This window comes from Podarcis bocagei, assembly GCF_964188305.1.
Source record: "Podarcis bocagei genome assembly, chromosome: 3".
Classification (NCBI taxonomy): Eukaryota; Metazoa; Chordata; class Lepidosauria; order Squamata; family Lacertidae; genus Podarcis; species Podarcis bocagei.
In genome coordinates this window covers 109,103,116-109,129,531 of record NC_138127.1, presented here as the reverse complement: position 1 = coordinate 109,129,531, position 26,416 = coordinate 109,103,116, and the positions used below count along the sequence as shown (strand labels likewise).

Sequence of the window (26,416 nt, the reverse complement as noted above, 5' to 3'; positions counted from 1 at the left end):
CAAATATATAAAAGGATGTCACAAAGAGGAGGGAGAAAGGTTGTTTTCTGCTGCTCCAGAGAAGCGGACACAGAGCAATGGATCCAAACGACAAGAAAGAAGATTCCACCTAAACATTAGGAAGAACTTCCTGACAGTAAGAGCTGTTTGACAGTGGAATTTGCTGCCAAGGAGTGTGGTGGAGTCTCCTACTTTGGAGGTCTTTAAGCAGAGGCTTGACAACCATATGTCAGGAGTGCTCTGATGGTGTTTCCTGCTTGGCAGGGGGTTGGACTCAATGGCCCTTGTGGTCTCTTCCAACTCTATGATTCTATGATTCTATGATTCCAAGGAAGGAGACTCCACCATCTTCTGGGGAGTCTGCTCCACTGCTGAACAGCTCTTATTTTCAGAACAGTATTTTTATTCAGTTGGAATCTTCTTTCTTGTAACTTGAATCCTTCGGATCAGGTCCCACAGCAGCAGAAAACAGGCTGAAGCTGCGTGATCCCAGATTTCACCAATGGCAAGAGGACAAAGAAGCAGGGCTGCTTTTTCCCTCGGGAAAGATAAAAGCCAAGGAAGTAAAATATGTGAACGTTTCTTTACAATGCTAATTGGATTTGTTAATTTTGGATTTCTTTCTCTGTCTCCCCACTCCCCAGGAATGCGCCAGCATAGTTACCTGAAAACTTTCCCTAAACGCTCCGTTAAAGGGTGGAGGTGAGGGGTCACCTGAAATGTGTGGTTAAGGTTGGAGACTCCCCCAAGCACACAGAAACTACTACCCCTTTATTATTTTTTAGGTGGACCCAGTTTGCTGCCAAACTGATAGGCCCGAAACCATCCATATGTCATCACAGTGTACAGGGTTTATAAAGTCTCTGCCCCCAAACCGCTTACAGTCTCAATGTTGATAATGGGCGAAAACAAGAAAGGGTGTTTATGGAAAGGAGGGAGAGGGACGAGCGTGAGCGTCACACTTGCTACTTTGGCTTAGGCCATTTTGTTTCATCGTGTTCTTACCGTTGATTATGTTTCAGCCACCTACTGGAACGAAATCCTTCCTTTGAGTTCTTTTCCTCTTTATGTAATAACTCAAAGTTGCCAGTAACCATTACGAAAACCACCGAGTCTGCTTGATGCTGCAATCCTATAAATGCTTACCAAGGGAGTAAGTCCCCTTGAATTCAGTGGGACTTACTTCTGAGTAGATATGCATAGCACTGCACTGTTGCTGATCATCAGTTCCACAACAACTCGATGAGGTAGACCACCACCATTCCCATTTTACAGCTTGGAAACTAAGGCTGAGAAATAGTGCCTTGTCTAAGGCCACGTACAAACTTCCTATCTGAACAGTATTTTTTTTTTTAATAAAAATCCAGGTTGTCCCAACAGTCCATTGGTTAGTCATTGGTTATTCCACCATGGAAATGCAGACATGATAAATCCACACGATTCTTAATCCTTGTCCAAAGAGCCCCTTTTCAGAAAGCTGGGCTCATAGCTCTGGGAACACGATTGTAACCTGCAACGACATCTGTCTTTCCCTTGGGGAGATTAATTCAAGTGTGTTGCTTTGAAAAGTCTCTTTTCTCCACCCTCCTGTTCTGCATCAGATCCCATGTCTGACGGGGGAAGTTCCCAGGGCTGGCTTTCAAAGAGTGGAGAGGCTGGAACAGGTAGACAAAATGAAGTAGTTAATGTCAACAGCGAGGAACTAAAAGGAAACAGCCCCTTGCAAAATTAAACCTGGCATTGACATTCTTTCAACCTATCTGTATTGCAACGGAGGCTTGTCTTAAGATACGAGGGTGGAGGTGGGGCACCTGGGTATATCCAGCAGTGCCTTCTCTCGCCCCCAAAACATGTTCAGATGATAGCAATAATAATAATAATAATAATAATAATAATAATAATAATAATAATAATAATAATAATTAATGACTTTGTAATGTTTGCTAGTATCCCAGAACATCAGTGATCTGCTCCAAAAGCACATAGCAGAATTTGGCTAGCCTATTGCTCCAGTCTTTTAAACAAACCCTCTAACCTACAATACAAAAAGAGAAGGAAATATATTAGCCTTGTTTCTTACCAAGTAATCCAGAATGCAGCAGCTAGACTGGTGACTGGGAGTGGCCGCCAGGACCACATAACACTGGTCCTGAGAGATCTTCATTGGCTTCCAGTACATTTCTGAGCACAATTCAAAGTGTTGGTGCTGACCTTTAAAGCCCTAAACAGCCTCGGTCCTGTATACCTGAAGGAGCGTCTCCACCCCCATCGTTCAGCCCGGACACTGAGATCCAGCACCGGGGGTCATCTGGCGGTTCCCTCCCTGCGAGAAGTGAGGTTGCAGGGAACCAGACAGAGGGCCTTCTTGGTTGTGGCGCCCGCCCTGTGGAACACCCTCCCTTCAGATGTGAAGGAAATAAGCAGCTATCTTACCTTTAAAAGACATCTGAAGGCAGCCCTGTTTAGGGGAGTTTTTAATATTTAATGCTGTATTGTTTTTAACGCTCGATTGGAAGCCGACCAGAGTGGCTGGGGAAACTCAGCCAGATGGGCGGGGTATAAATAATAAATTATTATTATTACCGGCTACATTGGCTATCAGTAATAAGTTACGGATGCCAATGTAGGGGCCAAGTCTTGGTGTCGTTTTTAATTTGTAATTTTGCTTTGCCTATGGTTAAGACTGCAGCTTGTCACAGCTTTATTATTTCATCCAACTTGTGAGGGATGTAGTTTTGGGCGCCTTTTTCGTTGAAAAGCTCTCTTTAAAATCGCTTAGGCTTAGCTAGCTTTCTTGTCACGGCCGAATTTGTGCATGGTGATGAAGGGATGGGTTTCTGTGTAGTCAGTTTAAACTGACTCACCCCCCCCCCTTTTCTTCTCAGCATTTCTAAAATGCATAAACTTGAGCCGTTGAGCAAATGCATAACAAGAACACAGCTCTCTCCTTTATCAGTCACGGGAAGGATGACCTTGACTGTACCAGTAGAACAGGGATGACACGTTTAGGTCTTATCTTATGTCCTGACCACACTGACGCACAGACCTAGTCTGGGAACAGCGCCAGAGTGTGTTCTTGGAGATGGTGACCTCTTGCTCCAAGATAAGAGTAGGAACAGGAATATCCTTTTATGGTCAGAAGTACAGGAAGGAATACCCTTTTATGGTTAAGAATACCGGAGCAGGAACATATGTGATGTCAACCTGCGTGTATAGGCTGACGTGGTTGGATTCCTGGGGAAGGAGGGAGAGGGTGCCAGGAGGATATATATACTGCATGAAATTTCTCATTTCTTTGGACTTGCTGTGGACTGAGCACGCAAGTGCCTTTCTGCTGTTCCGGAGAGCAGAAATAAAGAACTCTTTCTCTGAACCAACCCTCGGTGTCATTTGGCTTCCTTCCTCCTATCCGGGAGCAACGCAGACCCAATCGCTGAACTCCAATAAGGCTACAGCAAGAGTGATACTGAACTTTTGCCTACAATTTCAAAAACTCGGTAGTAACAATAAAACAACAAAATGATGATGTGAGTGAAATGGGGGTTGATATTTTCAATGCTCACCCACCACCACCACCCTACTCTTACGTGAAATGACCGGGTTTACTGACTTGGAGAGCTTCTGCTTGTTCGTGCAAAGGCCTTCTTCCCCTTCTCGCTCAGCTGTGGGACTGGACCCTGGGCAGGCGCCGGCCGTATCCCAGCGTTCCACTGGGCGCTCTGGGCAAGGATCTTGGCCATTGCTTTGGTGGCAGGATAGCCCGCAGGGTGGTAAGTAGCCCAGTTGGGGCGAGCGGGGGCTTTTGGCTGTGAGCCAAGGTCTGCAGAGAGGGACACCTGGGGAGCAAGGCAGGGAAAAAAAGCAAGAAATGTAGTTTCTCGTGGAGCTTGTGGACATCCGATGGAGGTGAATCATGGAAGATTCAAGGCAGACAAAAGAAAGTATTTTACACAGAAGTAGACATTCGCACAGAAGTAGTTGGAGGTTGGATGGTGGCTAACAGATTGAGGTCGAATCCTGACAAGACAGAAGTACTGTTTTTGGGGGGACAGGAGGCGGGCAGGTGTGAAGGATTCCCTGGTCCTGAATGGGGTAACTGTGCCCCTGAAGGACCAGGTGCGCAGCCTGGGAGTCATTTTGGAATCACAGCTGTCCATGGAGGCACAGGTCAAATCTGTATCCAGGGCGGCTGTTTACCAGCTCCATCTGGTACGCAGGCTGAGACCCCTATCTGCCTGCGGACTGTCTCTCCAGAGTGGTGCATGCTCTGGTTATCTCCCGCTTGGACTACTGCAATGCGCTCTACGTGGGGCTACCTTTGAAGGTGACCCGGAAACTACAACTAATCCAGAACGCGGCAGCCAGACTGGTGACTGGGAGCGGCCGCAGAGACCACATAACACCTACACCTTGAAAGACCTACATTGGCTCCCAGTACGTTTCCGAGCACAATTCAAAGTGTTGGTGCTGACCTTTAAAGCCCTAAACGGCCTTGGTCCAGTATACCTGATGGAGCGTCTCCACCTCCATTGTCTGCCTGGACACTGAGGTCCAGCGCCGAGGGCCTTCTGGCGGTTTCCTCATTGCGAGAAGCAAAGCTACAGGGAACCAGGCAGAGGGCCTTCTCGGTAGTGGCGCCTTCCCTGTGGAACACCCTCCCACCAGATGTCAAAGAGAACAACAACTACCAGACTTTTAGAAGACATCTGAAGGCAGCCCTGTTTCGGGAAGCTTTTAATGTTTGATGTATTATAGTATTTTAATATTCTTTTGGAAGCCGCCCAGAGTGGCTGGGGAAACCCAGCCAGATGGGCGGGGTATAAATAAATTATTATTATTATTATTATTATTATTATTATTATTATTATTATTATTATTATTATTATTATTATTATAGTTAAACTATGGGACTCGCTCCACCTAGATGGCTTAGACAAAATGATGGAGGAGAGGGCCTTTGATGGCTCTGAGCCATGACGGCTGTGCTGTGCCTTCACAGTTCGAGGCGGCAACACTACCAGTGACTGGAAACTGCAGGAGGGGAGAGTTGCTGTTGTGCGCGGATCCTGCTCACGGGTTTCCCACAGGCAAGGAGTTGGCTACTGTGAGAAAAGACGCTTAACTAGATGGTCCAGCAAGCTTTTCTCATGTTCTTATGAGATTTAGAGGGATATGAATCTCCTGCGGTTTTGAATCTGTCAACAGAACCAGGAATTGCAATCACAGTCCCTGACCTAAAACCACACACACACATGACTTGAATCATAACTTGAGTCACCACCCAAACTTTGCTGTTATCCAAATTCTGAGCAGGTAGGAAATATGCAGGAAGACAAAGCCACAGTCCTACGCACATATACTTGGGGAAAGTCCATGAAACTCCAATGGGGGACTCACTTTCAGGTATCTTTTGTTCTCTTTGGTTTATGTAATTACAGTCAAACCTCGGTTTTCGAACATCTGGGCTTCCAAGCGCCGAAAACCCAGAAGTGAATGCTTCCGTTTTCGACGTGCCTCGGATGTCGAACGGCTCCCGAAGCGTGTTTCTCAATTTTCCCCATTGAACTTGCTGGCAGCCCTTTGATCCTCGGTTTTCGAACGTTTCGGAAGTTGAATGGACTTCCAGAAAGGATTACGTTCTAAAACCGAGGTTCTGCTGTACTTTTTCAGCAAATTATTTATTACCTGCATTGTGATAACGCTCCCAGGGTGGCATTCAATTAGGAGAATCCAAACAAAGCAATAAAATACAGCAAATTGCACTTATAAAAGCACATAGAAAGCAGCAATATGGATTGACGACAACTAAAAGCAGTATATGAGATGATGGAATGTCTGGGTGGTGTTTTTCTTTTTTTTTAACAAAACAGTATTTGCCTGGTATCAAGGAGATATCAGAGGAGGCACCAGGCAGGCTTCTCTGGGGAGGAGAATCCAAACATAGGACTCCCCAGTCCCAAAGGCAGGCGGAATCAAGTAGCCTTTTGGTTTTAGTTGCAGAAACTGAGTTTCTTTAGGAAAGGAGCAGTGTGTGAGCAGGCCTGCCAGCCAGCTGGGAGACACACACACACACACACACACTCGCCAGCTCTTTCAGCTGCCTTGGGTTAGCTGCAACTGAAGAATTTTAGAGCTATTTTCTTGCCACAGCTGAGCAATAAATAACATACCTGGAAGCAAGAGAGTGAGGACTTTTTACCCTGGAAAAAGGATTAGGGGTTGCATTTTCATAGAATCATAGAATCATAGAACTGTAGAGTTGGAATTTTAACCAAGCCCTACTCAAGAGTAGACCCAAAGAAAGCAATGTGGGGAATATTTTTGCATGCCAGAGCACTTTCACGGTGCGCTGAGCCCACACCCAAAATCCAAACGGAGTGATAACTAGGCCTTTGTTCTTTAACATAGAAAAACATCTCTTCAAACTTACTCAGAAATAAGTTCCGCTATGTCTACTTCCACAACCTATAGGCATATATTAATATATTAACCTATATTAATAAACATTTTCTGAAGAGATGTACAACAAATAGAAAAATATGAACAGTAAAATACGAATGCTGTTTAAAAAGTAACAGAACAGTGGGATGCCTGTTCAAAAATATGGCTAGGTCACTAACCCAGAAATGACTTGGGAAAATAAGGAAGTATTTGAACATGTGTTTAAAAATCAAAATGGAGAACTGCTCCAGATCACGGCAGAGCAGAGGCTGGGGCACATGGCATCACCAGGAAGGCTTGACCACAATGACCTTGCAGGGGCCAGCTCCCACCCTGGTCTATGTTAATGGGCCCCTGCCAGGAAGCCAAACCCAGCGTGTTGTCTCTCCCCCAACCCAGGTACTTACTCCCAGGAAGTGTGCATAAGAGTACAGCTTCAATCTGTTTGTTTAATCTCTTGTTTAGGGTGTTGGGGAAAGCCAGGGGCAATAAAACACTTACTCAGAAATCCATTCAGGCAATAAAGGCAGATAAGGGCACAGCAGTCAACACTTCAACTGCTGAGCAGGAAAAGAATTTGCTTATTGGCTACAGTCTCCAAAATTAAAACTGAAGAAGAAAGTCTGGCCCCTCCGGCATGTGAAGGAGCGCTCTTGCTCAAGGCAGTAGCAGATCCTCTATTTATGCAAAACTTCCATTAAAATCAAACTTCTGCACAAAGAGCAACAAACTCTTTGTTTTTTTAGGACAAGCCAAGCCATAATCATGAATCTTTAAGTGCTACCTTCACATAATTTTTTAAAAAGGGTGTGTTTGAAAAGAGTAATACGGGCATTTCTCATTTTGCTAGCATCCGAATTATGAGACCGGGACGGGAGACGCAGACAGTGGGTGAAAGGCAGACATTAATTTTAAGCGGCTTAAAAAGAAGCAACGTAATGATTGGCAGGGATCAACCTAAACAGAAGCAGGTGAGCATGCAAGGGCTTAAAATGTCAGGGTTGCGGATGCCGTGTGACGGGACAGGCAGGGTCAGAGTCTCCCACCCCACCTGGAATGAGTGCAGCACACAAAGCAAGGCTTTGACAGGCTCCGTATACCTGATTCCTGCACTCCTGGGTCCTTGTCAGCTCAGCCCCAGGCTGCTGGAGGACAAGGAAGCAAAGCATGTTGAGTTACAAGGTCCTTCCCAAAGGGGCAGAAATATGCAGCCGAAGACGCTCAGTCTGCAGTCGGATGCACCCTCGAGGCAAGCAAGGGAGCTCCACAGAGCTCAAACACAGCGACCCACCTAAATAACTGCTAGGAAGCTGCCTCGGACCAGGTCGGGCCACTATTGTCTGTTCTGACTGGCGGCGCCTCTTCGAGGAGAGAGGCCAGAGACCGTGGCCAGAGAACATGGCACCTTCCACATGCAAAGTGTGAGCTCTGCATCAAGGCTGCACAGCAGGACTGCAGAAGCACGAGGGCAACAACCATAACTGATGCTCCAAGACTGAACGCCAGCTTTGCTCAAGGTGCAGCCCTTAAGTGGCGGACTTAGGCAGCTAAGGACTCAAAAGGCAACGCAAGGCAGCGGGGCTTTGGGGAGGGGGCCACCACCATCAAGGCTGCTCCCTTCCTCACCAAAGGCTTCGCACCTCACCAAGTTTGCTGCTTAGCCCAGAAGGCTGAGCACTTGGGATACTTGCCAGGGACTTTGCTTTTCGGAGTTTGTACGACGCACTGCTTGGTTTCCTTTTCTTCTGGAAGGCCGACTGGCTGAGGTCTGGGGTGAGCCCTCCTCCTTTCTTCCTACTGCAGTAATAATAATAATGATAATAAAAATTATTTATATTCAGCCCTCCCCAGCCGAAGCGAGGCTCAGAGCGGCTAACAACAATAAATGTAACATAGCATTCTAAAATCAATTCAAAATCAAATTAATGGCAACCATTGGGCTAGAGTTCTGTGAGGATTACCAAAGGAGGGGGTCAGACTGTGCCTTGGCCAAAGGCCTGGTGGAACAGCTCTGTCTTTCAGGCCCAGGAGAAAGATGTCAAGTCCCGCAGGGCCCTAGTCTATTGTGACAGAGCGAATGGGGGAAAAGATGTATTAAACAAAGTTAAAAGGATTTCCCAGGACAGGGTGGGGAGAGGCAAATCCTTTTTTGAAACACAAAAAAATGCATGGTCCTGAAGCTTGTTCTGCCACCTCTCATTTCAGAGACTGGAGCTGCAACCCTAAGCACAGCTACCTGGGAGTGAGTCTGAAGTCCCAGGCTCCGATACAAGAGTGGCCTGGACTCAGAAGAATATATTTCTGAATCAATATGCATGATTGTGCTTCAGTGGGGCTAGTGCCCAGATATGCAGATATTTCAGCACTCAAAGAACCACAGAACTGTTGAGTTGGGAACCCAAGGGCCATCTAGTCCAACCCCCTGCAATGCAGGAATCACAGCTAAATCACTCAAAGGTTTCTGTAGATTTGCATCCGTGTTTCTCAAACTTTTGGACTACAACTCCCAGCATCCCTAGCTAGCAGGACCAGTGGTCAGGGATGATGGGGGTCGTAGTCCAACCACAGCTGGAGACCCAAGTTTGAGAAACACTGATTTACATGAAAGCCACTATGGTATCATGGCTAGAGTGTTGGGCTAGAGCCAGGGAGAGGTGGGTTCGAGTCTCCTTTCTGCCACCAAACTCAATGGGTGACCTCGGGTCAGTAGCTCTCTTAGCCTAACGTATCTCACAGGCAGGTTTTTGTGACAAAAAGTGTGAGAGGGAGAACTGCAGACACTACCCTAAGATTCCCGGAGGAAGAGTAAGCTAATTCTACTCAGGCAGCTCCTTATGTACATCCCATCAGTCTTGTGAAAAGTGAATGTCTTTCTGATCTGTGCTCCTGGCAACAGGTTGCATTCCCAGAACAAGAAGACAGAAAAATGCTTGGCACTGTCATCTGCTCTCGTGAAAAATAATCTTCCTCCCTTCAGCCCACAAAACTCGCCCCCACGCCTCTCTAATGCAGCTCTGGGCTATGTTTGGTGGGCTGGGTTTTGAAAGACGTTCTGTTATTAAGGAAGAAACTGGGACTACTGAACACGTAGACCGCAGGATAGTTGGCACGTGTGTCAGATCTTTTCTCAAGACTTTATGCCAAGAGTAAGAGCAACAACTGTACATCCTACCACTGAAGAAGCAACGCGTTTAAACTAAGGGTGGACACATTTACTGTAACTGCAAGAAAGCATCCTGATCTAGATTACAAGAGCAATGAGAAAAGAACCAGGCATCTAAAGATGTCGTGGAGGTTTAAGGTGTTAAGAAGACTTCTCCGGGGGACCGTCATGGAACAGGGTATGGTTGCAGCAGATGAACCTATTAAGTAGCTTTATACCAAGTCAGGTAACCTTGGTCAATGGAGCTCAGTACAGTCTAAACTGACTGGGAACGGCTTCCGTAGGTCTTAAGAAGAGGGAGAAAGCTTTCCCCCATGATCTGCTTTCTTGGCATTATGCCTCTGAACACCTGTTGATGGGTATCCCAGGAGGGCAGAGTGCTGCTGCGCCCAGGTCCACCTTGCGGGTTTCCCAAAATGGGCATCTGGGTGGCCAGTGAGAGAACAGGATACTTAGCTTGATGGACCATTGGCCTGATCCAATAGGAGCATCTTATGTTCTTGCATTCTTAACAAGGATTGAACATGGAGCCTTTTGCATGCAAAATAAGGCATTCTACCTTAGAAACGGGCTACCTCTCTCACTTGCTGGATTGTCACCTTGTCGTGATGAGCGGGCTTGCATGTCCCTATGACCTTGTTAGCAAAGCCACCGGGAGTCTCGTACTCCCAGCAGGGTCACCCAAGGCGGTAAGGTCAAAGGGAAGGAGCTAGACAAAGAATGATCCAAGAAGTCCTCAATGGCAGAACAGGCGGATGATAACACGCGGTATGTTACAATGGCTGTGAAGGTGGATGAAGGTTACCAAAGGTGTCATGGGCTTTGAAGACACTCGAACACAAGGGAGAAATGTGCTAAGAGGAAGGCATGCTTGGCAAATCCACACTATGATCAACTCTCACCCGGAAACCAATGTCCCCACTGTGGAAGGACGTGTGGATCCAAAATTGGCCTCCACAGTCACTTACGGACTCATTGTCAAAACCGTGTTTATGAAAGACAAACTCAGCTACGAGGGATCACCAGAGAAAGAGAGAAAGAAAGGAAAGACCTCTACTTCTGGAAGCAGATGGTAAGGAACAGAATGTTTAACCAGCATCCTGTGTGCCGCCGAGATGCTACTTCAAATATCCAAACACAGAAATACCGTATTTTTCGCTCCATAGGGCGCACCAGACCATAGGGTGCACCTAGTTTTTTTTGGGGGGGGGGAATAAATAAAAAAAAATATTTCCACCCCCCAGCCCCCAGAACAGGTCCAGGAGCGGCGGCAAGATTGCGCGCAACCTCGCTGCCGCTCCCAGAGCTTGCGGGGCTGGGGAAGCCCAAGCTTCCCCCGACCCCAGCCCCCAGAACAGGCTGCTATCCGCAAGCCTTCGGAGCCCGGCGGGAACTCCCACCATGCTCAGAAGGCTTGCAGATAGCTGCCTGAAGCCTGGAGAGTGAGAGGGATCGGTGCGCACTGACCCCTCTCGCTCTCCAGGCTTCAGTGAAAGCCTGCATTCGCTCCATAGGGCGCACACACATTTCCCCTTCATTTTTGGAGGGGGGAAGTGCGTCCTATAGAGCGAAAAATACGGTAGTTGAAGGGATGGCATTCCAAAGAGAATTTGAGCTGGCAATCCAGTCATTGTAGAATGGTTTTTGGATCACACCCAAGCCTACTGCATTTCATCTGGGCTGGAAATAATTTGGAAGGAGAGGCTTAGCAGGTCTTGGGGACACCTTGTTTCACACACATTGTTGACCCTTTCCCACACTGGGCACCAAGGGCACGTACAGAGAAGGCTAAAGTTGCCTGGGGTTTCTCCTTCGTCTTCTGACATGCTCTGCGCATGCCTAAAATGGACAGCAGAATCAACCCCACCATCAACTCCAGAATTCTGCTGGGGTGGGATCAATCCATTCTGGGCTTGGTCCAAACTTTATGGAGCAGAACCAAGAAGCCCTATTAATTTCCTACCTGACTGAAATCGGAATCCATCTTGGATGAACCATTAATTAGGAAGAGATTCACAAAGAGGCTTTAAACTTGCAGACTTAGCTCTCCCCTACAAAAATTAGAAAACTTGAGGACAATAAGTCTTCTCCTGAACATGGCAGGGTTGTCACCTACCCCAGGGGGAGAGGGAGCAGCTGAACATCAAATTAGTTTTGTTTGAGAGAGAAAAGAAGAAGACAGACATGAGGGTGTGCCTTACGCCTGCCTCGCTTGCTCGATGGGATCAAAGTTGTCCAGGTAATTGAATCTGACGGTGTCTGTCGGATGCTTATCTGAAGAACGCCAGGGAGGGAGGTCTTGTTTCTCCTTGCTCATCTTCTTTCCGAGAGGAGAGGCTGATTGGAGGAGAGAGGGTGACAGGGACTGTGTCACCTCCAGACCCTCTTTCGTTATAGGCTGAACATCGACCACCACAAAGTCCTCTTTCGGAGGGGTCTAAAGGGATGGAAAACAAGTAGGCAAAATCAATTGTGTGCTATTGGGGAGGAGGGAAGCCCTCGGATATTATGACAGTCAAACCTCGGTTGTCGAAAGTAATACGTTCCGGAAGCCCGTTTGGCTTCCAAAATGTTCGACAACCAAGGCGCAGCTTCTGAGTGGTTGCAGGAGTTTCCTGAACTCAAGCGGAAGCCGCTTTGGACATTCAGCTTCCGAAAAATGTTTGAAAACTGGAGCATTCACTTCCGGGTCTTTGGCGTTCGGTAACTAAGGTTTGAGTGTATTATTATTTACATTCCTAGGCCACCCTTCATCTGAGGCTCATGGGGCGGTTTGCAATATAAAGAAACAAAAACACATACCATAGTAACAAACAAAAACAATACCCCTACCCCAATGTAAAAGGCTGTGGATTGTTTAATTCATGGGTAGGCAGACCATGGCCTGGGGGCAGGATGCGGCCCAATCGCCTTCTAAATCCGGCCCATGGACGGTCCGGGAATTAGTGTGTTTTTACATGAGTAGAATGTGTCCTTTTATTTAAAATGCATCTCTGGGTTATTTGTGGGGTATAGGAATTCGTTCATCCCCCCCCCCCATATAGTCCGGCCCCCCACAAGGTCTGAGGGACAGTGGACCGGCCCTCTACTGGGAAAGTTTGCTAACCTCTGGAGTTAGCTAAAAGTCTAGTTAAAATGTATTTGCCTCGGTGCAAGAAGAATGGAAAAAAATTAAAGAATATCTACAGAAATACTGTAAAATTAATGAATGTTAAAGGGACGTTGGACTGAAAATAAGTGGTGTTGGTTAAAAGATTAATAAGAATATGTAAATAGGGATTGACAATGGTGGAAAATATATATTTATTATAGGTTAAGATGTTGAGTAAGGATAAATGATAGAGGGTAAGGATTTGCTGAACTAAATATCTGAACTGGAATACAAAAAGGGAGGTGTGAGGAGTTCAAGAAACTAGTGAATGAAGTATAAGATATGAAAATACTAATTTTTTTCTGTTTTTTGTGTTTTTTCTTCTTTTATTTTTTTCTATTCTGTTAACTGTTTTTTATTGTGTACTTCTATGTGTTTTGTATTTTTTCATTTTTGTAGCTTTTTTTGGTTTTTGTATTTTATGTTTAAATTTTGAAGCTTTTGATTGTTTATGAAACCTTAATAAATATTATTATAAAAAATAATAATAAATGTATTTGCCTCGCACCTAAACATGTGTAACGAAGGCGCCAGGCAAGCTTCTCTAGGGAGAGCATACCACAAGTGGGGAGTCACTGCGGAAAATGCCCATTCTTGTGTTGTTGCTCTCCAGACCTCATGCGGAGGAGGCCCACAAAGAAGGGCCTCAGGTGATGATCACAGGGTCCTGTTTGGTTCATATGGGGACAGGCAGTCTTTGAGGTATTACGGTGCTGAGCCATTTAAGACTTCATAGGTCAAAATCAGCACTTTGAATTGGGCCCAGAAACCAGTCGACAGCCTGTATCACACGTTTCAGCAACAGACAGAATTAGCCTATCTCTGCCCAGATAGGTATGCTGCTGTCAGGTGTGCATGTAGGAGCCAGGCCCTGTGACCAATAGGACTTTGTAGGACGGGGGCCTTCCTAAGTTTGTTCTGGAGAGGCAAGGCGCAACCACACAGGTGAGGCCAATTGGTAACTCACAGCACTTGGTGGCAAGAGCTGGGAAGGGATATAAGGTCAGCATTTTCCTTCGGCTCTTTGCCACAGCAACACATTCCCTGCCTTGCTGCGTTTGACTCCTTGCTTCTTGATCCTTGGACCCTTGACTTTGTGACCCCTTGCTTCCTGACCCTTGGCTTCTTGACTCCTGGCTCTCTGACCCTCGGACTCTTGGCTTCCTGACTCCTGGCTTCTGGACTCCCGTTCCTGCTCCCACCCCGCCATCTTTCCCCCAGTCCCAATGTCCCCAGCTGGGACTTTGATTGCCCGTGAACCGGACTGTGACAGCAGCTGGGCCACCAGCTGAAGCTGATGGAAGAAACTCCACGCCACCAAGGCCACCTGAGCTTCAAGCGACAAGAGGATGATGGCCTGTGCTGGGTCTTTTCATCACAGGCCACTACTAAGCTGGAAAACTGGAGGAGTGGCTTAAGAACATGAGAAGAGTCTGCTGGATCAGACCCAGGGCCCATCTGCGTCCTCACAGTGGCCTTTATATGGACTCTTTGAGGGTATGAGGCATCTGATGAAGACCTGCATTTTTAAAATGAGCTTAAAAATATATTTGTAAATGTTTGTATCTCATGCCAGGCATAAAGCAGCTGGCAGCTGTTCATCTTCCTGTTCAAGGGCCCCACTGATCTATAAGCAGTGCCTCAGGGTTGTAAAAGGAAATTACAGGCTAGGAGCAAAAGGTCACACTGACCAGACAAATTACAGAATACAATCAGGCTGAAAAACACAATTAAGAGTTGGTAAATAGTAAGAATTATTGTGCCTCCCATTAAAACTTGAGCCACATTTTCATAAGGTTAAAAGGGCAAATAGAAACAGTAGCTGGACTAGGGAAAGAGGCTGCTCTCTGAAGCTGCTTTGAAGCTTCAGAGAACTTAGTAAAAGCTAACTTCTCTAAGTTCTCTAAGTTCCTTTTCTTCTAAAAATCTATATATGTTATGTATGAAATATATTGGCTTAAATGTAATTATGCAAAGGATTTAGAAAGTAAGAAATGTTAGATTCTTATGTTAGATTCTTATTTCATAGATGGTGTGTGAGAAGGTGAACCCAAGATCTCTGTTTAAAATGAAATTAAAAACCATGCACCATCTGCTTTAGCCATCTGTTTTGCAGTGAATAGGGCAACAGGGGCCAAAGGTTATCTGGTAATTAAGGTGCCTGGTCGAGGTAAATGTAAGATATATGGCTACTTGTTTGCCATTTATAGATAGAAGGGAATATAGCTCTTTGTCTCCCATAAAAGGTAATAGGAAATGGGTGTATCTTTTATGACTGGTTCTAGCAAACAGCCAATAGGAATTTCAACCAGGCTGATTGGACAGAGACAGCCAAAGGAGGAGCAAGGGAATATAAGTGCTGGCCATCAGGGCTGGAAGGGCAGAGCTTTGGTAACCATATACCACTGTGTCTCTCATTTATTTGTCTGACAAATAAATTATTATTTTAATTTCTCTATTGCTGCATTGAATATTTCATTCCAGCTAAGCGTTAACCACAAGCAAGGTGCTACAGGTACGTATCAGAAGGAAGGCATGTGTGCACTAGGCTTTTGGGGGATCTAGGTACCTCAAGAGCCAACTCACACTTTCAGGGAAAGCCCATGGTACAATTCTACTGGGACTGCTCCACTTCAGAATGCAGGTCAGTTTACAAGACTAAATGTCAAAAAGTTACTGCATAGGGGAAAAGCAGAACATCCAAGACGAGGCTAAACTAGAGGTTTTCAGCTCAGCTCCAAAAACCGTTTGTCTCTCAAGGATTGCAGAGGTACCTTAGGGCTGGTGACCCAGAACTCATTCACCACCTCAATGTAGTGTCTCTTCCAGATTCCTTGCTCAAACGGGGTTGGAGAGAAATTGAGATACCACCCAAAACGCAGACATTTTGGCATCCAGAGCTGATCTAGTTCTGCCAAGTTCTTCCAGTGCCAGCTCACCTGAGAATGAAAAAGGCGCCATTATTATTGTTCTGAGGGACCTATCGGGGCAAAAATCAGAAACAGAGGAGGACACATAATCCAGACGCAAAAACTATTTCAATATCTTCAGGAAGCAACAGAGTTCTTAAAAAAACAAACAAAAAACCCCTGAGTTGGCAACTGCAGTTTTTCCTTGTCTAACCCAGATGGAGGCCTGGTTCACGCACGCAGGAATGGAGTTGAATTCCAAACAGGTATATCCCTCAGGCATGTGCTTTCCCTCATTTGAATGGGCAAAACTGCAACTCCAACTGCTGTGCTTGCGCTGCTCAAAAGAGGGAGGCTGGCACTACAGGAAGAGGAACAACTGCATGTTGCTGGGCCCCAAACTCTTTTCTGGTTCATATACTGCAACAACAGACCACTGATGGAGTTCTGTGTCCAGTCCTGGACGCCACCATTTAAGGAGGATATTGACAAGCTGGAAGGTGTGCAGAGGAGGGTGACCAAAACATAGCTGTCAACGTTTCCCTTTTTTAAAGGGAAATTCCCTTATTCCGAATAGGATTCCTCGCAAGAAAAGGGGAAAGTTGACAGCTATGGACCAAAATGATCAAGGGTCTGGAAGCCAAATGAAATATACAGTGGTACCTCGGGTTAAGAACTTAATTTGTTCTGGAGGTCCATTCTTAACCTGAAACTGTTCTTAACCTGAAGCACCACTTTAGCTAATGGGGCCTCCTGCTGCCGCCGGAGCACGATTTCTGTTCTCATCCTCAAGCAAATTTCTTAACCCAAGGTACTATTTCTGGGTTAGCGGAGTCTGTAACCTGAAGTGTCTGTAACCTGAAGCATATGTAACCCGAGGTACCACTGTACTCTGAGTCCTGTAGTGATTTCATGCTCTTTATTGCAGCTTGTAAAACAGTGATTGAATTGCCCCCCCCCCAAAAAAAAAACCACACCTCAGGCTTTTCTATACATTATTTACACAATGAGTCCTGTCTGATTGGCTGATTCTGCTTCCCTCCTGAAGCCTGATTGGTCTTTTCCTGCAGGCCAATCAGTTGTTGCATTCTAGGATCCTACCCACCTATTGTTCTAGGATCCAAGCTTAGTACATAACACCAAACCTAATGAGGAGCACTTGAAGGAGCTGGGTACGTTTAGCCTGAGGAAACTGAGAGGTGATATGATAGCCATCTTCAAGTATCAAAAGGGCTGTCACATGGAAGATGGAGCAAGAGTGTTTTCTCCTGCATCAGAGGGCAGTACTCGAACCCATGGCTTCAAGTTACAAGAAAGGAGATTCCAACTAAACATCAGGAAGGACTTTCTGAAGACGAGAGCTGTTCAACAGTGAAACGGTCTCTCTTAGGAGGTGGTAGACTCTCCTTCCCTGGAGGTTTTTAAGCAGAGGTTGGATGGCCACCTGTCATGGGTGCTTTAACTGAGATCCCTGCATCTCAGGGGGTTGGGCTGGATGACCCTCGGAGTCCCATTCTAGGATTCTACACACTATGATTATAGGCTAAACATATCCAGCACCTCAAACTTTGTTATATCTCTTTCCCAATACGCTGAGCTTTACCTGAGCACATCGAGAAAGACTACGAGGGTCCAGGAAAGAAAAGATGTAGAGGGACAAAACCCTGGGGAGCTTGGTGGTGAAATCCAGGGCCTCCACTGGAACTCGAGCCTGCAGCTGCTTGACGCAGAACCTGAGCTGCAAGAGGGAGCAGCGCTCTAGGAAGTCCAGCAGGACTCTTCGCCTCTGGTTGTCTGTCCATTTGTCAAACTGCGGAGGAGGGAAGGGAGAAGAGGTGAGTTGAGGGTTTTGTGGCACCTAGACACGGCGCCACAGAAGTGACTTTCCCACCATGAAGCACTTTGCAAACACATGGACCACAAGACCATATTGCACTTCATCTTTGTGCCCCAACCCCCGGGTATTTGTTAGAATTCCTGCTCCGTGATTGCAGTCATGGGATTGTTGTCTATCACATGACGGTATATGTTTTGACTCCACAGAGTGGGAAGTGACGGAGACAGGATGTTTGTGTTACTGTGTTTTGTGAAGTGGGACTATTGTCCTTTGTTCATTTTCTCTTTGCTGTCTGATGCTAGAGAGAGAGGGAGCCATGTTGCAGTGCTCCGTGTGTGTTTATATGTAAATAAAGTAGATTAGCCAAAATGCTGAGTTGCTGAGGTCTGTCACGCGATGATACGCGAACTCTGTGGATCCCTAAGTGTGCAGGTGTCTGTTGGCATCAGTCGCTGTGATGTGTAAGCTGAACTCCTGACATTATTCTGTGTTCTGGCTGCTAAAAAGCACAGGAACGGTTGGCTGTGGTCCATCTTCTAGACCAGTGTCCTGCCTCCATTGGGGAGTGGTCTCCAACATGGCTTGAAAGGGGTAAAGGCCTCCTTCTGCCTGATAAGGAAATACATTCTACTGTATCTCCTCACAGAGACAGAAATCTGTTCCATTCAAGTAGAAGAGTTAACTACCATTGATAGATACTGTATAAGGCGCTGTGGGTCAAACCACAGAGCATGGAACTTGCCGATCAGAAGGTCGGCGGTTCGAATCCCCGCGACAGAGTGAGCGCCTGTTGTTCGGTCCCTGCTCCTGCCAACCTAGCAGTTTGAAAGCACGTCAAAGTACAAGTAGATAAATAGGTACCGCTCTGGCGGGAAGGTAAACGGCGTTTCCGTGCGCTGCTCTGGTTCGCCAGAAGCGGCTTAGTCATGCTGGCCACATGACCCGGAAGCTGTACACTGGCTCCCTCGGCTAGTAAAGCGAGATGAGCGCCGCAACCCCAGAGTCGTCCACGACCAGACCCAACAGTCGTGGTCCCTTTACCTTACCTATAATTATAATAATAATTTTATCGTTTGTACCCCGCCCATCTGAATGGTTTGCCCCAGCCACTCTGGGAGACTTCCCACAAATATACAAGCCTTCTCCAACCAGATGCCCTTCGGATGTTTTGGACTTTGGCACCCACCTTCTCCAGCTGGCACAGCCATCTAGCACTGACAGGAGCAGCCATCCAAAACATCTGGAAAGCACCAGATTGGAGAAGGGTGACATAAATAGCTTGCTTGCTGGATCCCAGGTCCAACTATTGCAAATCCTGTTTCCAGCAGCAGTCAGTGGCCTCTGGGGATCTGGCAGAAAGGACGTGATGTCATCACTAGGGGACACGGCCACACATGGGGCAAACCATCCTTTTTGGGAAGAGGACATACTTGACCTACTCTGGGACAAAACATACCTCTCTAAACAGATTAATTGCATGCAGACTTCCACCATTCCCCCCCCCTTACATTTTCAACTACAAGTTTTTTAAAATCCAAACATTAAATGGAGTGCAGAGCCTTCATAACCCTCACAGTGACTGCGTGCATTACACCAAGTTGACTCTGTGCTTACATGTCCTACTACAGCCTGATCACCTCGCAATAAGCAGTGAAGCACATGGGATTTGCAGATGAGGGAAGAAAATATCATTACCCATTTCCCCAACAGATTTCTTCTTTCTTCAAATACCTTAAAAACATTTAAATAAAACACAGTTCAGTACAGAGTGAACACAGGACTGAACGAGAAATGAGCAATCAAACCATTAGGCATGACCCAATAAGTGACTCCCCAGACTACTAAAGGGCATGAGTGACTTAAGAAGAAATTCTAACTCAGAAGTTCTGAAAACAGTCATATTCACGAGGGGGCGAGGTATGTTCTGGGGCTGCCACATGTGTATACTCAAACTACCTCCTTAGAACTGCCCCACACTTAAATAAATATATAAATAAATCTTTATTTATACCCTGCCCTTCCCGGTTCAAAAACCGGGCTCAGGGCAGCTAACAACAAATTTAAAACACTTAATTATAAAAGCAGCATAAAATACAGTATAAAAACACGAATAACAATAAAAATCAAAAATCAATTAGATAATCCCCAGGGCTAGCTGGCTGAATTGGTCCTACTTGGGCCAGCGAGGAGGCCAGGGGAGAATTAGCTGTGGGGTCTCAGAGCGGGTGATCATAAAAGGGGAGGGGGAGGGAAGGGAAGAGAAGGGAAATAAAAGATCAGGCTGAATTCAAATTAAAGGCCAGGCGGAATAGCTCTGTCTTACAGGCCCTGCGGAAGGAGGTTAAATCCTGCAGGGCCCTAGTCTCATGGGACAGAGCATTCCACCAGGTCAGAGCCATCGCTGAAAAGGCCCTGGCCCTGGTGGAGGATAGTCTGACTTCCTTAGGGCCTGGGACCTCTGAACTATGGTTATTCACTTGGCTATCCTTGCCTTCTGGAGCTTGCGCCCTGCATGGGTCTTACCCCCCCAAGCAAGGCAGAGAGTTTTTAAGCTCTCTGCCATGCTTACTGGCCTCTGGGAGGCTCTCACAGAGCCATCCAAGATCACGCAAGAGCCTCCAAGAACTCAGCAAGGAGGCAGAGAGCTTTAAAGCTATTTCCACACTGGGAAAACCCTGCGCTAAAAGAGCTTTTAAGCTCCCTGCCTTCTGTGCATTTAATTTGTGTGATTTCAACCGGCAAGCCGCCAAGCCCGTAAAGTTAAAATCACATCACTCACAACTTAGACGCAAGGCCTTGTTTGAAGGGCCACCTGCACCCATTATCAACTGGTCTAGAACTTGAAACTAAACTCAGGGGACCTGCCTGTGGCCCCTTCACTGAGATCCAAGAGACTGGCAAGCACAAGAGAGAGGGCCAGTTGGGAGTTGCTCCCTGCTTGTACAGCTCCTCCCTAGAGTATTCCCTATTTTAATGTCTTTAGTATGTAGCATTTTAACTGCTGCTGATTAAATGTTGTTTTATTTTTCAACCCCTTTCTTAATGGCCCCTGGCATGGAATTTGACATTTTCACAGCTGACGCACACTGGGTCAGCACCTTCATCAAGCTACAAGCCCAAGGTCTCGTTTTGGGTCAGATGCTACCAGTTCAGACCCCATGAACTGTGAAATTAAGATTTTCTTGTCTTGACATGAATCACTTTACACTTGTTTACACTGAATTGCATTTGCCACTTTGCCATCCGTTTGGAGAGATCCTTTGGAGCTCATCATCATCTCTGTTTTAAACAACTCTAAATAGTTTAGTATTGTCAGTAAACTTGGCCACTTCACTGGTCACCCCCAGATTGTTTATGGACAAGTTAAAAAGCATAGGTCCTACCACAGTGATACCTTGGTTTTAAAGAGTCTTGGAAGCCGAGCGTTTCGGTTTTTGAATGCTGAAAACCCGGAATTGCTTCCGTGTTCGAACACGCCTCGGAAGTCTAATGGCTTCCGCTGCATGTTTTTCTTTTTTCTCCATGTACTTTGCTGACCGCCCTTTGCGCCTCAGTTGTCGAACGTTTCGGAAGTCGAATGGTCTTCCAGAACAGATTACGTTCAACAAGCAAGGTACCAATGTACCAACCTTGTGGGGGACTCTGCTTTTTGTGTCTCTACATCAGGAGAACTGTCTGTTCATTCCTACTCCCTGATCCTTAACCAGTGTGGATCCACAAGAGGACCTTGCCTCTTATTTGACTGACTGACTTCAGGCATCAGGCCTGTTGGCAGACCAACTCTGTGTTACAAAGATGTGTGCAGTTGTAACATGAAGACTGGCGACATCAATCCTGCCATGTGGGAATCTATAGCTGTCAACCTTTCTCCTTTTTTAAGGGAAATTCCCTTATTCTGAACAGGATTCCTCGCAAGAAAAGGGAAAAGTTGACAGCTATGGGGAATCCCCAGCAGACAGTCACAGTGCCTGGAGGCAGATAGTCAGGTTATGCATCCATACCAGTGACCAGAGGAGGAAAGATCGCTGGGAGGAGAAGAAGCGCCATATTACTTATTACTGCAGCATCTGCGACAGCACAACCAGACACCTTCATCTGCCTCTGCTGCAACAAAGCATATCTTTCCCAAATTTGTCTCTACAGCCACAGCAAGCGCTGTAATTCTCCAACAGTTTGACTTCGCCCTCTGCATTGTCTCCTGAGACAGATAGGTGCAACGATCTCACTTAGGAGTCTTTGGTGAGGTACAAGGATTCAGTAGCAATTAGCGTTCAGAAGCACACTCCCTCGGAATATGGAGGTCCCACTGTGGCCAACATCTTAGACAGCAACATCAAGACAGCATATTAAAAAGCAGAGACAGCATCTTAAAAAGCAGGTTTCCCACAGGCATCTGATTGGCCGTCATGAGAACAGGATTCTGAGCTAGATGGGCCACTGGCCGGATCCAGCAGGCTCTTCTAACATTCTTATGTTCTATCCTTGCTCACTTTGTTGTTTCCGAGGTGTCTACACATATATGGTTGGCTTCATTTAAGATGAAGCAAGAAGCACCTGCCCGTGCCAACCCTTTGGTGGGGGTGTTTCATTATTGTCACAAGGAAATGCTAAACAGATCTTGGATCACATTTTGGTTCAGGGGCCTAAAGGGGGAGGACAGGAGAGCTGTTTGCATTACTCAGTGAGCCTTATAGGCTTTGATCACAAAAACATACAATGTTTGCTTTCCAAGCTCTTATGCGTCCACCTTAGCCGACTCATGACATGCTCCATTAGAAAACAAAGCATGTATTTGTTAATCCCTTATGAAATCATCAGACGCCAGTGTGACCATCCCAACGCTTCTCTTTGTCTCATAATAGCCCTGTTCAGAGAAGTTTTTAATGTGTGACATTTTAGTATTTTTTTTGTCTTTGTTGGAAGCCGCCCAGAGTGGCTGGAGAAACCCAGCCAGATGGGCGGGGTACAAATAGTAAATTATTATTAATTATTATTATTTTATTATATTATATTATTATTATTATTATTATTATTATTATTATTATTATTATTATTATTAGCATTCAAGTATTGCCAGGTTAGAGAAGGGTCAAGGCTGGCTGACTGAGGGCTTAGCTGCTTTTTATGGAGAATTTGTTGTTACTGCTCACCCAAAGGTCCCCTCTGATTGTGTCTCCAATGTCTGGGGGAAGGCCCATACTTAAATTGGCTGAATGATACTCACCTTGTCATTCATCAGCTGGTGATTCAGGGGTGTCCATGTGCTCATCTTGGTTTGCATCTTCGGGCCATCCAGGTTTCTGGGAGGTGCAAATGCCATTGCTTTCCTGAAGGAAGACGCCAGTTAATTAGTTTCAAGGATCAAAATAATTATTTGAGGCATTTCTGCAAATGCTAGAGCTGTGTACAAAGGCAAAAGTACTACTGCCCTAGACTTGGCTCTTCTGCCAATCCCACTGATATTAGAAACACAAACATTCTTTTTACAGTTGTGCTTTTTCTGAACACAGAGCAGCCTTGGCCAACCCAATGCCCTTCCAGGTCTTTTGGAGTGTAATTCCCATCAGCCCCAGCAGAGCAAAGCCATGCTCCAATCAGCAGCATCATGCTAGCTTGGACTGATGGGAGATGTAGTCCAAAGTATCTGGAGGGCACTAGATTGAGGAAGGCCGGGCTATAACTATTCAAAATTGTAAGGTACAGTATGACACAGTTGGGCTTGCTGGTCTCAAAGGATGTGATTATTCAACTCAGGCAACAAATGTGGTTCATTCCATAAAAAGTAAAGGTAAAGGGACCCCTGACCATTAGGTCCAGTCGTGACCGACGCTGGGGTTGCGGCGCTCATCTCACTTTATTGGCCGAGGGAGCCGGCACACAGCTTCCGGGTCATGTGGCCAGCATGACTAAGCCGCTTCTGGCGAAACAAGAGCAGCACACAGAAACACCGTTTACCTTCCCGCCGGAGCGGCACCTATTTATCTACTTGCACTTTGACGTGCTTTTGAACTGTTAGGTTGGCAGGAGCAGGGACCGAGCAACGGGAGCTCACCCCATCACGGGGATTCGAACCGCTGACCTTCTGATCGGCAAGTCCTAGGCTCTGTGCTTTAACCCACAGCGCCACCCGCATCCTGGTTCATGCCATAGACCATGACTAAATCACAGTGTGGTGTCAGAATGCCCACAATAGGGTGGCACCCGGCATCATTTGTTGTGGGTTCTTTTGGCTTCACCCACCACCCAATGAGTAAGCTATACTATTGCTAGATAAGAGGGTGCAGGGTGCCAGGGTTTCCTCAACATTTTTTCAGAGGCATTTGCTTGCCTATGGCAAAAGACTTTGATTTAAAGTATGTCCCAATTCCTAACAAATCCTGTGAAAGGAAAGGCAGAAGAACAAGCCAGCTGTTAACTCAAAAGCCATAATTTGATAATGTTTAAGAAAGATTAATGCACTGTAATGCTCATATCATATTAGCTAAGGGCATTAGACTGATTTCCTGGATTGTGTTAATCCCGGTTTAACCCTGCAAAAATGCTAAACCAAGGGCCGTCAACAAAAGCAGGCCTGTTTTGTGAATGCCTTGTGTCAACATTACTAGGAATATAAATTCAATTAGGTATTGTTTGGTAAAGCTTTTTTATCTCACTCACTCATTCACACCCACACACTTAGCCTAGAGACCAAGATCTACTACATGTTGACTTGATCATGGTGTTGAATTTTCCTTCTCTAGGGAGGGGGAAATGCTGTATCTCATATTACAGAAATGTTAACTCAACGGAAATTAATCAAAACACATGTCTAGAGCATCTGTGCACTTGAAATTAAGGTCACCTATAAAGCTACTCTTGGCAGTTGCAACCTATGGAAGCCTCTTCCACTAGACATTTATGAGTATATTCAGTAAGAATGTAAGGAGAAATAATAATAATAATAATAATAATAATAATAATAATAATAATAATTTATTACTATTTATACCCCGCCAATCTGGCTGGGCTTCCCCAGCCACTCTGGGCAACTTCCAACAAAATATTAAAATACCGTAATGCATCAAACATTAAAAGCTTCCCTAAACAGGGCTGCCTTCAGGTGTCTTCTAAAAGTCTGGTAGTTGTTGCTCTCTTTGACATCTGGTGGGAGGGCGTTCCACAGGGTGGGTGCCACCACCGAGAAGGCCCTCTGCCTGGTTTCCTGTAACTTGGTGTCTCGCAGCGAGGAAACCGCCAGAAGGCCCTTGGCGCTGGACCTCAGTGTCCGGGTAGAACGATGGGGGAGGAGATGCTCCTTCAGATATACTGGACCGAGGCCGTTTAGGGCTTTAAAGGTCAGCACCAACACTTTGAATTGTGCTCGGAAACATACTGGGAGCCAATGTAGGTCTTTCAAGACCAGTGTTATGTGGTCTCTGCGGCCGCTCCCAGTCACCAGTCTAGCTGCCGCATTCTGGATTAGTTGTAGTTTCTGGGTCACCTTCAAAGGTAGCTCCACGTTGAGCGCATTGCAGTAGTCCAAGTGGGAGATAACTAGAGCATGCACCACTCTGGTGAGACAGTCTGCAGGCAGGTGGGGTCTCATCCTGCATACCAGATGGAGCTGGGAGACAGCTGCCCTGGACACAGAATTGACCTGCGGCTCCATGGACAGCTGTGAGTCCAAAATGACTTCCAGGCTACGCACCAGGGTTCCTTTACCTTTTACAGGCACCAGGTTTGGGCACTAAGGGTGCCTAAAGAGCTTCTCCAACTCTTGGCAGCTGCTCGGCAGGTTATGGAAACCTCTTCCACTAGTCATCCATGAGCATTTTCAGTGGGTCTGCAATGTTCTTTTTTAAATCCACTTTAGGAGGTGGTACTTCATTCTAATGGGACGCGGGTGGCGCTGTGGGTTAAACCCCAGAGCCTGGAACTTGCCAATCAGAAGGTCGGTGGTTCGAATCCCCGCGACGGGGTGAGCTCCCATTGCTTGGTCCCTGCTCCTGCCAACCTAGCAGTTCAAAAGCACATCAAAGTGCAAGTAGATAAATAGGTACCACTCTGGCGGGAAGGTAAACGGCATTTCCGTGCGCTGCTCTGGTTCTCCAGAAGCGGCTTAGTCATGCTGGCCACATGACCCGGAAGCTGTACTCCGGCTCCCTCGGCCAGTAAAGCGAGATGAGCGCCGCAACCCTAGAGTCGGCCACGACTGGACCTAATGGTCAGGGGTCCCTTTACCTTTACTTCATTCTAGGAAAGTCGCAGGTGTGTCATATTCATATACATATACATACAAACACACACAAAATCACACACACATACACACACACAGAGAGAGAGAGAGAGAGAGAGGGATAGGTAGGCCATGGAGGGAGAAAGGCAGCATTTGAATGCAATAAATAAATTCAAAATTTCCTTTCCAATAGCTGTCTGACAGAAATGCCAAAAATGAAACGGCATGCGCATTTCCAAGTTCCCCAAAGCTGCTTCTTCAAGCCAGCTTGACAAGGGCCTCAAAAAGCCTGAGTGCTATTGGGCCCGTGAATTAAAATTATTATTATTACTATTATTATCACCAATGGCGTCTGCTAGTCGCTTTACCTTGCCCAGCAGCCACCCCGAAGCTCCTCGCAGCTAACGATGGCACCTCCCCGCCTGCCCCTCCTTGCCGGGCCTCAAGGGCCGCAGCGACACGCGCACACGCATTCACACGTGCCTTCCCCCCCCCCCACTCCTGACCCGCGTGCGGCGCGCAGGCCCCTCACCTGAACTCTCGCCGCTTCTCTCCGCCCACCTTGCCCCCGCAGCCGGCGCTCTCGACACGTGTCTGCCCGCTTGCTTCTTCCCACCTGAGGCGATGCGAGTTGACAAGGCCGCCGCCGCCTCCTGCGAGTCGGTCCCGTTCGCCATGGAAACCGTTGCCTGGCGGCGGC

General features: G+C 46.6%; 2 protein-coding genes across 9 annotated transcripts in view; one reads left to right on the top strand and one right to left on the bottom strand.

The window, feature by feature from the left end:
- Positions 1-1,350, top strand: part of LOC308584049 (L-gulonolactone oxidase-like) — a 45,362-nt gene extending 44,012 nt beyond the window's left edge. Inside the window, exon 13 of the mRNA XM_081188716.1 lies at positions 332-1,350. The gene's annotated coding sequence lies outside the window, so the exon portion shown is untranslated. The remainder of the gene's footprint in view (positions 1-331) is intronic.
- FBXO16 (F-box protein 16) lies at positions 1,322-26,416 on the bottom strand. Of its 8 annotated transcripts, none has more exons than XM_081188725.1 (10): positions 26,249-26,403; positions 22,726-22,828; positions 19,197-19,232; positions 17,268-17,474; positions 15,530-15,694; positions 11,806-12,041; positions 8,133-8,238; positions 7,542-7,586; positions 3,611-3,836; positions 1,322-1,655 (listed from the first exon to the last, which is right to left on the bottom strand). In XM_081188725.1, exons 2-10 carry the CDS (start codon positions 22,819-22,821, stop codon positions 1,543-1,545), a joined length of 1,230 nt encoding a protein of 409 aa, XP_081044851.1. In that variant the 5' UTR covers positions 22,822-22,828; positions 26,249-26,403; the 3' UTR covers positions 1,322-1,542. The 8 variants fall into 8 exon arrangements, with proteins under 8 accessions (XP_081044851.1, XP_081044845.1, XP_081044846.1 ...); XM_081188719.1 differs by having other exon boundaries at positions 19,116-19,232; positions 26,249-26,378; XM_081188720.1 differs by having other exon boundaries at positions 7,542-7,583; positions 19,116-19,232; positions 26,249-26,378.